Genomic DNA, 13,283 nt, shown 5'->3' with positions numbered 1-13,283 from the left:
TGCATTTACCATGACTGGCTGCAAGAAAATGAATCTCAGGTTTGTCTATGGAGGCATATATGTACTTTGATAATAAATTTACTTTGTAGTTTGTTGGTTTATGTATAATTTTCCACAAAGTTCTACTGTATTTCTTTTTTCCCCTGTAAATGTCTGCATGAAAATGAATCTCAAGGTCATATATGGTAAGAGATAAGTACCTTAATAATAAATTTATGTTGAACTTTGAACGCATTTATGATAGCAATCAGATGTTTTCTTCATGGCTATGGTCAACATGGCCATATAAAGCACCCTACCTGGATGCGTCATAGCTTGGTACAGCAACTGCTCTGCCCATGACTGTGAGAGACTGCGGTGAGTTGTGGACCCAACTCAGTACATCATAGAAACCAACCTCCCCTCCGCCCACATGCCCCACCACCTCAGTAAAGCAGCCAGCATAATCAAAGACCCCAGCCACCTTGATATCCTCTGTTCTCCCACCTCCCACTGGCAGAAGGTTCAAAGATTGAAATGCATATCACCAAGCCCATGTTACAGAACTTGCTGTGTGCAAAAACAATGTTGAATTTTTCACCTTCCTCAATTTCAGATCTCTCAAGTGAAAGCAGACTTTGAAGAGAAAGCCGCAAATGCTGCTAGCAAACCCCCCAGCAGTCAGAAGGTCGCGGCATCCCGGGGCGAACAGAGCAAAAACATCACACAAGCAACGAGTCAACCAGCAAAGCCTGTCACAGAGTGTGTCGAAAAGCAGAAGCTGGGCACAACAGGTGAACTCTGCAGCTTACCCACTGTCAGCTCATAGCTGATCTGACGTCTGAGAGTGCTTGATCACAGTTATTGCGCTGAAAATGCTGCTCTGGGTCTTGCAAGCTTTTGACATACTTGATCCATCTCATTCCACAGAGGACCAGGTCCAGTAGCTCCTGCCTCCTACTGCAGCCACTAACACATTGGTCAAAGAAATTCTCCTCAACACTTACTTTATCACTGTGATACATGAATGCAGAATTTGGCCATGTGGCCAATTGAATCTGCTCTTCAATTCTATCATGGCTGATTTATTATCCCTCTCAATCTCATTATCCTGAATTCTCCCCATAACCTTTGATGCTGTTGCTAATCAAGAACCTGTCAACCTCCACTTTAAATATATCCAAAGATTTGGCCTCCTTAGCCATCTGTTGCAATGAGTTCCATATACTGTATTATATATTATTATTTTAAATAATATTTTTGAGTCAGAGAAAAGTAGAGCACAGAAACCAGCCTTTCAGCCCATCTAGTCTGTGCCGAACTATTTAAACTGCCTACTCCAATGAGTTTTGTTCACTAAAGCCCCCAATATCACTATTGTTCTATTGTCCTTGCAATATCCCTGCTGTTTTAAACAAGAGCCTCAGATTCTTAAGACAGTTGGAGTAATTGTGTGGTAGGAGCCACCTATTCTAAAAGGCTGGGCGGACTTCAACAGGGCTGGGATCATTCTGGGAGATCCAGCGATGTGTGCGGAGGAGGGTGCTGACATATCAAAGAGGAAAAAGATACAATAAGTGCGAGTGATGGATAGTAATGAAAATATAACAGTACCTTATAGACAGAAGCAGAAAGAGAAATGACACAGGGAAAATCAAATTATGCTTAGAATGTATAAATGCAGAATGTGTACAGATTAAGATTGGGAAGCTGCAAACACAAATAGTCATAAAGAAATCGGGTATTGGAAATTATAGAAACGTGGCTTAAATGCGGTGAAAACTGGGTGCTTCATGTTCACAGTTACATAATGTTCAGAAAAGCTAGGAGAGGAACAGAGGCACGGAAAGTACAGCATAGACCAGTACAGGACTAGCCCTATGGTACACCTTGTCTATGCCAACCATGATGCCAATCTAATTAATCCCATCTGCCAGCATGTGGTCTGAATTCCTCTGCTTATTACTTCCAAGCACCTTAAAACTGAGCCCTCTCATGGTAGCCATTTCAACTCTGGGAAAAATCCTCTGATTATCCACATGATAAATGCTTCTCATCATCTTATACACCCCTATCAGGTCAGTACTCATCCTCCATCACTCCAAGGAGAAAAGGCCGAGTTCATCTGTTCAATTGAACCGTGGCCCTACTAAACAAGAGACTCTCAACATGACCTTGTGGGATTTCAGTACTGTTTAACGTTAACAGCTTTTGTAATAACGTGGAGCCTTCTGATCTTGAGGTCAAATATCTGTATGGTCCCATCTGCTATGTGGAATTGTATTTATAGTTCCCCTGAATAATTCATCTGGCATCTTTCAGCAAGCTTTATGCTAACATGTTGCTTTGGATTTTGATCTCTCACCAGTATCAATTGAAACCAAATTTGGAAAGAATCGAACTGAGGCTGATCTTAAAAAATATGTTGAAGAGAAAGAAAACCTGGAGAAGGAGAAAGAGCAGCTTCGGAATGAACTGATGTTGCTAAGGAAACAGAAGAGGGAGTTGAAGGATGTAATAGCAGTTTGCAAAGGTAGGTATGACAATTAAGAGCAAATGTGGAAAGTTTGCTCAGTGTATGGTGAACTCTGTGAAATGTTGAAATGGTACTAAACACATAATTTAGTAAACATGTCTTAATTAGAAAGGGTATCAAAGGTTATGGGGAAAAGGCAGGAGCAAGTTCAAAGGCCAAGTGGCCTAATTTCTGCTCCTATGTCTAAAGGTAATTTCCGTGAAGGGGAAAAAACATTAAAGCATCCTAAAACAAAGGTGAAGTCAAAATTGATTCTGAACCAATTGAAACATTTTATGCAAATTTAACTATTAATGAAGTAATTTGCTTGGCCCTTTTTTTTTAGCTGATTTCATAGAAGAGCAATTGTGGGCAATGTGTTCATGTCTATGACCAGTAACACATCTGAAATATCATATCCCCTTATCCAATGCCTCCACGTTTTCATTTCCCTTGTCCAAGAGCCAAGGGGGTCCTTTGAGTCCTTGAATCTCTATTGTTCTGGCAAATAAAGAATGTTTTTATTTTTGATTAAATCCTCTTATGTTTCCCATTATTCTTTACTGGCACAGTTGCCCGCCAGCAGGAGCCCTACATGCACAGATGAATAATGATTCTCTTGCCAGTTCTCCCTGTGGCTCTTCACATGATGCTTTTCCACAACAGTAAGCACAGTTGCCTGACCAGGGCAATGCTGCTAGGGCACTTCTTAATTAATTTATTTATTTAGCGATGCAGCCAGGAACTGGCTCTTCTAGTCCAACGAGCTGCACCGCCCAGCAACCCGCCTGTTTAACTGTAGCATAGTTACAGGACAATTTACAATGACCAATTAACCTTCTAACTGGTGCGTCTTTGGACTGTGGGAGGAAACTGGATCACCGGGAGAAAACCCACACGGTCATAGGGAGCAACATAAAAACTCTTTACAGATGACATCAGAATTGAACTCCAAACACCAATACCCCAAGCTGTAATATCGTAATACTAACCGTAATGCTACCATGGCACCTGGTTAACTTTAACATTGCTCTGGTTAAAATTACTTTGGGCAGTGCCTATCACTTTTAAATCTGGAGAGGAAATCTGCATTGATGGAATGTAATTCCATATAAGAAAAGCTCAATTGTCAGCAGCTCCAAAAATAGAGACCTTCTTGGCTACTCCAAGTCCTTCAGTTTAAAGTGGTAATGCCATTCTAGTTAGTGATGTGGCAGCCACCATTGTATTAGTGAGACAGCTTTCTGTAAAATAACTGTCCTTGCTCCATGGAGACGATATTATGGCCCTACTGCTCTCCTTACATTAACAGACTAAACTGACTCAGTGGCCGAGTAGCTAAGACATGTTATTTCATCAGTGTGGATGACATACGTCAGTGAGGTAAATGGAACATACTGCACTACAGTTTGAAAGCTGTAATTAAAGACAATTATGCATTTTCAACATGCGCAAAATGTAATTATTGCATGATGGAATGAATTACGCATGATGGCCCAACACTCTACAGTACAGGTGACCCGAGTTCAATTCCCGCCACTGCTTGTAAAGAGCTTGTACGTTCACCTCGTGACCGTGCGGGTTTCCTTCCCAGTCCAAAGAGGTACCAGCTGGTATATTGATTGGTCATTGTAAATTGTCCTGTGATTAGGCTGGGATTGAATCAGGGCATTGCTGGGTGACATGGCTCGAAGGGCCAGAGGGCCTATCCCATGCTGTATCTCAATAAATCTTTGGAACATAGAGGACAGGCACCAATCACGTGAAACAGGAATTTCAGTGATCTGGAGACCCATGGCATGGAACTAAAAGCCGGATATGTCTGCGTTTAGTTTTGTATTGAAAGGTATTGCGCACAACAGTATGGCCGGAGTATTACATAGGCTTTCACATTCTGTTGTGAGATATGGATTTAATTTAAAAGATTAATCAGCAGATCAGATTGTGATCTGGCTCCTGCATCTTCTAGGTCTTGCTATCTGCATTGATACAGGTTGATCACTTGCCCACATATCGATACAGATACGAGGAAGACATGACAGTGGCTGTATTTCATTAGGAGTTTTAGGGGATTTGTTATGTCATCAAAAACACTCTAAAATTTCTACAGATGTACCGGCCAGGGCCTTCTAACTGGTTGCATCACCACCAGTTATGGGGGTGCGGGGGTCACTGATGCAAAGGATCAAAATAAATTGCAGAGAGTTGTAAATTTATTTTGCCCCATCATAGGTATGAGCCTCCATAGTATCCAGGACATCTTCAAGCAGCGGTGCCTCTAAAAGGCAGCATCCATCATTAAGGACCCCCAACACCCAGGGCATGCCCTCTTCTCACTGCTACCATCAGGGAGGAGGCACAGAAGCCTGAAGGCACACACACAGCAATTCAGGAACAGCCTCTTCCCCTCTGTCATCTGATTTCTGAATGGCCAATGAATTCATGAACACTACCTCACTACTTTTTTATTACTCTACTTACTTAACCATTTGATATATAAATACTTAATGTAAAAACACCTTTTTTCTCTCTAGCATCATGTATTATAATGTACTGCTGCCACAAAGACAACTAATTTAACGACATATGCCAGTGATATTAAATCTGATTCTGAATCTGCTGCCTGCAGTATTATTAGTGAGGCAAGAGTGGACACTCCAGCACCACTGACTGACGAGGTCAATATTTAAATCAACTGTTTATTCTTCTCCATAGATGCTGTCTGACCTGCTGAGTTCCTCCACCATTATATTGTGTGAATTGCTCTGGATTTCCTTCATCCTTGTGTTCAGGATTTAAATGTCTGGATTGTTGGCATTCTCCATCAGTATGTTCCACGTCCCCATGAAGTTTCTCATAAGGAATCTCAAGTCCATTTATTCTGGGTTCCGCAGTGGAAATTGTCAGCATTTCATTATCCTAAAAAGCTACAAGCACACTTCATCGCCTCTTCAGCTTTAGATATTGCAGCTCAGATGTATCCAATTACATGTCATAGCTAAGTTCTTTCATTTTAGATATTACCCTGGTGACTCACAGTTAAACATTCACCAAGGCCAGTTGGTAATATATTCATGTTGAAGAAGAGTCATAGACCATTAGAGCACATAAACAAGCCCTTCAGCCCATCTAGTCCATGGCAAACTCTGAATTTGCCTAGTCCCATTGACCTGCACCTGGACCTTAGTCCTCAATACCCTTCCCATTCATGTACCTATCCAAATTTCTCTAAATTCTTGAAATTAAACCTGCATCCACCACTTCTGCTGGCTTTTTTTCTCTCAACTCCCACAAGTGAAGGAAAGTTCTCTATAAACTCTAGAGACTGTTGTGTGTGAAATCCCAGGAAATTAGCTGTTTCTGAAAAACTCAAACCACCCCATCTGGCACCAACAATCATTCCACGATCACATTTCTTCCCCATTCTGATGTTCAATCTGAGCAACAACTGAACCTCTTGACCATGTCTGCATGCTTTTATGCAATGAGTTGCTACCACATGATTGGCTGATTGGATATTTATATTAATGAGCAGATGTTCCTAATACAGTGGCCACTGAATGTACTTCCAAACTTTTCTGTTCTGTCTCATATTTACAGCATCCATAGCATTTTGTATTTAGATACAAGGGTTCTCCTTAAACATTTAACTTTCACCTTTAGCCTGTGTTCCATGTAATCAGTTTATTTGAATCACCACCATCCCAGTGGTCAACTTGAGAGGCATTTCTCTTGAAGGTCATCCTTTGTGATTAAGCAGATCAAACTTGACACAAAATAAGATTAAAGTTTAGCTTTGTTTGTCACAGGTGCATCGAAACCTAGAGTGAAATATGAGGTTTGCGTCAACGCCCGACACAATCCAACATGCGTTGTACAGCCCACAAGTGTCACTGTGCTTCCGGCTCCCACATAGCATGCCCACAACTTCCTAACCTTAACTTGTACCTCTTTGGAACGTGAGAGTGAAACTGGAGCACCTGGAGGAAACCCATGTAGCCACAGACAGAACTTACAATCTCCTTACAGACCACGGCAGGAATTGAACCCCTGTCCTACAGCTGGTACTGTAAAGCATTGCGCTAACTACTACACTACCATACCATCCCTCTGGTACTTCATTGACTTTAATGCCAGGATGCAAGGTGCCATCACTGCTACATTGTCCATTCAGCATTGTACACCAGGCTTAGATGAACTTCCAGACCATTTAAATTCAAATCCAAATGCAAAATGCTATGAGTGCTGGAAATATGAAACAGAACAGTAAGAGTTGGAAACTACACTCTGTGGCCACTTTATTAGGTACACCTGCTCATTAATGCAAATATCTAATCAGCCAATCACTTGGCAGCAACTCAATGAGTAAAAGCATGTAGACATGGTCAAGAGGTTCAGTTGTTTTTCAGACCAAACATCAGAATGGGGTATAAATGTGATCAAAGTGACTTTAATGTGTAATGATTGTTGGTGCCAGATGGGGTGGTTTGAATATCTCAGGAACAGCTGATCTCTGAAGATTTTCACACACAACAGTCTCTGGAATTTACAGGGAACGGTGCAAGATACAAAAAACATCCAGTGAGTGTTAGTGAGAGAGGTCAGTGGAGAATATCCGGACTAGTTCAAGCTGACAGGAAGGAGACAGTAGCTAATACAGTATAACCACACGTTACAACAGTGGTGTGCGGAAGAGAATCCCTAAATGCACAGTGTCAAACCTTGGAGTGCATGGACCACAAACACACACTCAGTGCCCACTTTATTAGGTACAGAGGTACTAATAGAGGGACCACTGATGTACTAAGTCTGTGGGAAAAGAGAAATTGTGTTAATAGTTCAGGTTGATAAAACATTCTGATTGAAGGTCATCAGTCTAAAATATTAATGCTGTTTCTCTTTCACAGGTGTTGCCTGTGTGTTGAATATTTCCAGTGCTGTGTGTTTTATCTGAATTTCACATTTGGTGGTCTCCATAAAACAGCAGCAATAAGACCATTTTAAGTTCATGTGTGACTACTGAGAGGCCCACAGAGACAAATAATTGTTTACATCTGCATTGTGCATCAGTTAGATTTTTTTGAACATGCCAACAAATTAAAATGGATGAAATAAAAGGATGATAGTTATAGAATTTGGATTTCCTCATGTTCTGCAGCAGGAAGTAGCAATTCCCATTGACTTTTGGCTATTTTCTTTCTAATGAAAGGTCGGGGCATTTTTTTTTTGCATTTCCACTTGTCGAGGCCAATTGTTTAAAGATTCAAAGATTAAGCATACATTTACATTTACTATCAAAGTATGTTTACAGCCCTGAGATTCATCCTTCTTCAGGCAGGCACGAAATAAAGAAAAACCATGGAACCCATTCAAGAAAACATTAAAAACACCCAACACACGAATAAAGAAATAGAATATCGAACATCAACCCTGGAGTCAGTAGTATTACATTTAGTTCAGTTTAATCAATATTGCTAAGGATGAATCGGCTTCCATGGCTTAGGGTGCTCTGAGCCATTGAGTGCGCACAAACTGTAAATTCCATTTGTTAAGAAAGTGCAACTTGTATTTTCCTAGCAGGCAACTAAAAAGATTTAGGTTAAATTATGCAGAGTCTTGTCTGAAGCATGCTACACCCACAGGAGTTTGGATTTAGTTTAGATTTTGATTTGCCTTGGACTCCCTGCCTTCAAAACCCAAATCTGGCAGTTGCTGAGACCAGAACTAGCTGATGGAGGACCTTATGTTAATTCATTTAACAATACCTGAGATGATTTTTTAATGGTGTAATCTGGATTCTGCCTCTCCTAAATTAGCTAACAATTGGGGATCTAGTTGAAACTTGCTGGTAATCTTCAAAAGCACAAGAGATTCTGCAGATGCTGGAAATCCTGAGTAACACGCACAAACTGTTACAGGTCAGGGAGCATCTAAGAAAGGGAATAAATGGTTGAGCTTTCTGGTTGGGACCCTTCATCAGAGGATATTTACTGTTGCGCATGCGTTGTGACGTTTACTGGAGTGCTTGGTGACATGCTGAATCTCCTTACGCGTAAGAAAGCGAGGTACTGGCTTGCTCTCATTATGTGTGCTGCTTCTGTGCTTGGAAGATTCAAGATTAAAGATTGTTTATTGTAATTTCCTGTACACAAGTGGAAGGAAAACAAAGTAATTGTTACCCTGGATTTGATTCATCACAAAAAACACAAAAAAATAGTGAACACAATAATAATAATAATAATACAAGCTTATTAAATAAATCACACTTTACTGTAAGTACAAGCTTCATCCAGTTTTAGAGTCCGAATCCCACAAATTATATTGTGACTGATCCATTATTACAGATAGGACAATCCATAATAATTGCCCAGATATAATAATACAGGATAAGCAAGCAAGGACGACTTAATAGATATTGCCATTCCAATCACACATAACATACAGAGATCAATAAGTGAAAAGACCAGAAATATGCTGAGCCTAGAGCGGAAATGGAAAGACTTTGGAACATGAACAGGGTATACATTATCCCAATAGTAATATCTACAACTGGTATCATCCCCAAAGTCACTGCTCATTAACATTAAATAATAAGGCCTATACGCCAATCTCTATGTAAACCTTCAAAAAGCCACAATACTAAACACCACTAGAATAGTCTGCAAGTTCCTAGTAACTGAGAAATGAGAGTGCTTGGCTGTGCCCGTACCTCAGGTTTTACCAGCTTGACCTGAGAAAAAAATGTTTTAAAAAAATGTTTATAATAATAATAAAATACACAATAAATATAAGTTCATAAGATAGCTTATATACACATAGATTGTTTGTATGTCCATAAAATGACACTAGGCTGTACATAAGATGACGGACAGGAAATAATCAATTAGTGGTGGAGTTAGTGGGTGGAGGTGTTGATCAGCCTTACTGCCTGGGGAAAGTAACTGTTTTCGAGTCTCGTGGTCCTGGTGTGGATGCTATGTAGCCTCCTCCCTGATGGGAGTGGGGCAAAAGCTGCCAGTTTTCCTAATTTACATCAGTGATTATATTTTTATCATTTGTGAGTTAAGTATGAGCAGAAGAATAATTTTCTTTCTGTTAAACATGTCAGATAAGCAGGTGCTTTGCACTCAGGAGGAAAGGCTGCGTCAGATTGAAGAGGAATGCAAATCGAAGGAGAACAGGAGGGTGGACCTGGAACTGAAACTGGTATCAGTGAAGGAAAGCTTGAAGAAAGCAGAGTCAGGACCAGTGACATTGGGAACCACTGTGGACACCAGTCATTTTGACAATCTAACCTCAAATGTATGTAGTTTCTAATTTTATTTTATTTAGAGATAGTGCGGAACAGGCCTTTCTGGCCCAATGAACTTCACTGGCCAGCAACCCACTGATTTAACCCTAGTGTAATCACTGAACAATCTACAATAACCTACTAACCAGTACATCGTTGGACTGAGGGAAGTAACTGGAGCACCCAGAGGATACCCACACAGTTCACGGGGAGAACATGCTATCTCCTTTCAGATGGTGCTGAAATTGAACCCCGAACTCCAGATCACTCTGAACTGTAATAGCGTTATGCTAACCACTGCACTACCAGGGCACCCTACCGTAAAGGTTTCAACAAATAAATTAACCTGTTAATTATAAACAATCAACTAGCCATTAGTAAGTAATTCACTTTAACTTCCAACAGAATTTGGTTGAATATAGTTGGAACTGTTGATAATAAGGTTTTCACTGTCTGCTCCTCAATGGTAATAGTATCCCTATTGTTTCGTGAGATTATTTGTCAACCATATGGAGAACAGTTTGGAGCTTTTGATCTTCCACAACATAGGGTGAACAATGTTCTAGGAGTAACATGGAGCGGATGTGGTCCATATGACCATTTTAACCCGTTATGCCATCCAGTAAGTTCCTCTCTAGCTTTGACCTTGGAGTTCTCTTTGCTGCCTGTCACTTGTACTCGTTGACTTCCTGATCTCACAAGTCTACTGACCTCAGACTTGCACGTGCTCAGCAACTGCCATTCCAGGGCAGTCTTGAGTAAAGGAATATCTCCCTGAACTAGACCTAAACATCTAAGAGTACAACCCCTTCAGCAAGGGATTCCCATCCTGGGGTCCTTGGTTAATAGTAGGGGCCATGACATAAAAAAGGTTGGGAGCCCCTGGAATCAGCCTGACATGACTTATCCTGCCCACACATTTCAGTAGGAACCACGTAAGAATGAAGCATGGTGACAGGGCAGAAATTTAACAGTTTGCATCTAGATGGAAGGAGGAAGAGAATAAGAGGTGGGAATATGACCATGCCATTGACACTTGGGTTAATTATTTTCAACCAATTCAACAGTCAGATTTAACATCAGAGAACACTTAAAACCTACCTAAAGTATCCAAAAAATGTCTTTCTGTAAAGTGAAGCAAATGGTCTGAAATTCTAGTATCATTTGTTTTACAGAAATCTGATTAAAGTTTTGTTAGTTCTGACAGTTTACGGTAGAGGAATTTGGAGGCCTATACCTTACTTTGTCTTTTAAATCAGTACCTTTCAACTTGTTGGTCTGTTTCTGTGCATCTTCATATCTTGTATTCCTAATGTTAATGCAACTAGGAAAACATTTATACATCGGGAGAGAAGTTTAAGAGTTCAGTAAGAAACATGGATTCAGTGATATTTCATCCTGTTCGTAGTGGGGAAGATGCAATGAGTAAGAAATATACACTAGGAGACAGAGTGTAGGTTTCCTAGTTGAAGATTTCAGAGTTAATCTTGTTACTTTTCCTCAGGCTAAGCCGACCACTGTGACCAATAGTGCTGACAACTCACCCGTCAACTCTGCGGCCTCACTAAAGAACAGACCTTTATCAATTATGCAATCTGGAAAAGGGACTGTCCTACAAAAAGCAAAGGTATCATTGCAAGGAGTTAAATCAATTGGTTACTTGAAGATTTCTAAGCAAGAGTCTGTTTATTAATAATATCATTTTCATCTTTCTACGTGTTTGTTTCTTCCAGGAGTGGGAAAAGAAAGCTACCAGCTAGAAAATAATTTTGAAGTCAAATGGACTATGATAACAAAAAACTAGCCTTTGGAACAGAGAGCTATTTTTGTCCATCTATTCATGGAAGGCATTTTGTAGAAAGCCACTATTACTTGGCACAATTCTTCATAAAAGAAAACTTCTACTGCCTCGATCATCAACAGGAACTCACATACTAATATCATGGACCCTTAATACAAAGCATTTTCAAGGTTCTTAATTTCACCTCTGGAAGTTGTATGTAAGAAAACTGAGAGCAACTTCTATCAGAGCTTACTGATTAACTGTCTTAAGTCATTCCATGCAGCAGATATCCAATGGATGTTTTTTCTTTTTGGTGCTTACAGGTTGTACGACATAAGGAATATTTCTCTTGCAAGTTAAAATATCCTGTTTATTAAGGTATTATTACATATAGATGCCATGAGAAATGTGACTGTTGAGTAACATGAAAGATGGTGATGAGAGCATCCCACATTATTTCTGAATATTATTGGATACTTTGGTGTGATGGTTATGCCATTTGATCAAAAAGCCTGGACTGGTTGGATCAGCAAATGAGTTCAAATCCTCCCAGGAAGGGCTGAGAAATTAATTCAAGTAATTAATCAGTTGTAGTGGTGATGAAACAGGTTGATTGTATCATAAGAGGGAGCTGGTCCATTGATTTTATTTAGGAAAGGAAATATGTCAACATTATCTTGCTTGTGGTAACTCTGCATCTACACGGCAACACTAACCTGCCTCAGGGAATGGCCTAAGAAGGCACACGGTTTGAGGACAATTAGGTTCTATGTAATGAAATCTGACCTTGCTGTTCATATCCAGCAAATTAAAGAAATTGAGAATAAGTCAGAATTCAGATACCAAACTGGTGTTTTGGTTCCAATCTTATTTGGTTTTCCAGGCGGTCTGCATTTTCTGAAAGCTGGCAGGTGTGGAGTACATTGTGGTGTGTACTCTTATTAAGTGGTTGATAACAAGAATAACATAGAAGTCAGTGGTAGAGAAGTTACCATTTTTTATTGATCAAATGGAGCATTTTTTGGATGCTTCTGGCATATACAATGAGTGGGAATGACAAATGTTTTCTTTAACAAGAAACTTTCACTCAGGCCAGCCAAAATTAATAAAAATGACATTTTAATTAAAGAAAAGCAGCTTCCATTTCCTGCCATCTTAATACTCCTCAGACAACTGGATCTCCAGCAAAAATATCTCTCATCAACTCCATTTATAATCAGTCATTCCTGGCATGCAGTCCTGAAATTCTTGATGGCATGGCACCTTTTAAAACAATTTTGTTTTTTTTTCTGTCTTTTGCATCATTGTAAATACATTTACTTACCTGTGAACAGTTACAAGCACATGGTTGTCATAGCAACAATGGAAATATGAAGGGAGAAGTACTTATGTCAGATTTCTTGAAATAAATATTTCCCCATAATGTAACTGCAGTTGGTGTATTTATTCCAGCAGGTACTGAACGCAGTTTAAACTCGATGAAGTACACTTCTCACTCAAGTAAATGACATGTTATTATTACTTACAATTCCGGTAAGTGATTTTATGTACACACTTACTCATTTGTATAATATTATTGATATTTATTTAGTTGCTAGGACTTGGCATATCTCCACATTTATTACATTCAGAATGTTTTATTACATACAATACTGTACAAAAGTTTTAGGCACATATAAAAAAAATCTGCAAAGACGCCTTCAAAAGTAATGAAA

At 39.7% G+C, this 13,283-nt stretch overlaps 1 protein-coding gene across 5 annotated transcripts in view; it reads left to right on the top strand.

Moving 5' to 3' along the window:
- The window catches only part of afap1l2 (actin filament associated protein 1-like 2), a 267,324-nt gene extending 254,328 nt beyond the window's left edge, over window positions 1–12,996 (top strand). For all 5 annotated transcript variants that reach the window (XM_059947906.1, XM_059947907.1, XM_059947908.1 and 2 more), the window contains 5 exons: window positions 596–773; window positions 2,348–2,512; window positions 9,603–9,796; window positions 11,290–11,412; window positions 11,519–12,996. In XM_059947906.1, the coding sequence (XP_059803889.1) occupies window positions 596–773; window positions 2,348–2,512; window positions 9,603–9,796; window positions 11,290–11,412; window positions 11,519–11,545 (687 nt within the window). In that variant the 3' untranslated portion in view covers window positions 11,546–12,996. The remainder of the gene's footprint in view (window positions 1–595; window positions 774–2,347; window positions 2,513–9,602; window positions 9,797–11,289; window positions 11,413–11,518) is intronic.
- The last annotated feature ends 287 nt before the right edge of the window (window positions 12,997–13,283 follow it).

Source organism: Hypanus sabinus, chromosome 22 (genome assembly GCF_030144855.1).
Source record: "Hypanus sabinus isolate sHypSab1 chromosome 22, sHypSab1.hap1, whole genome shotgun sequence".
Taxonomy (NCBI): domain Eukaryota; kingdom Metazoa; phylum Chordata; class Chondrichthyes; order Myliobatiformes; family Dasyatidae; genus Hypanus; species Hypanus sabinus.
This window is presented reverse-complemented; position numbering and strand designations above follow the sequence as displayed.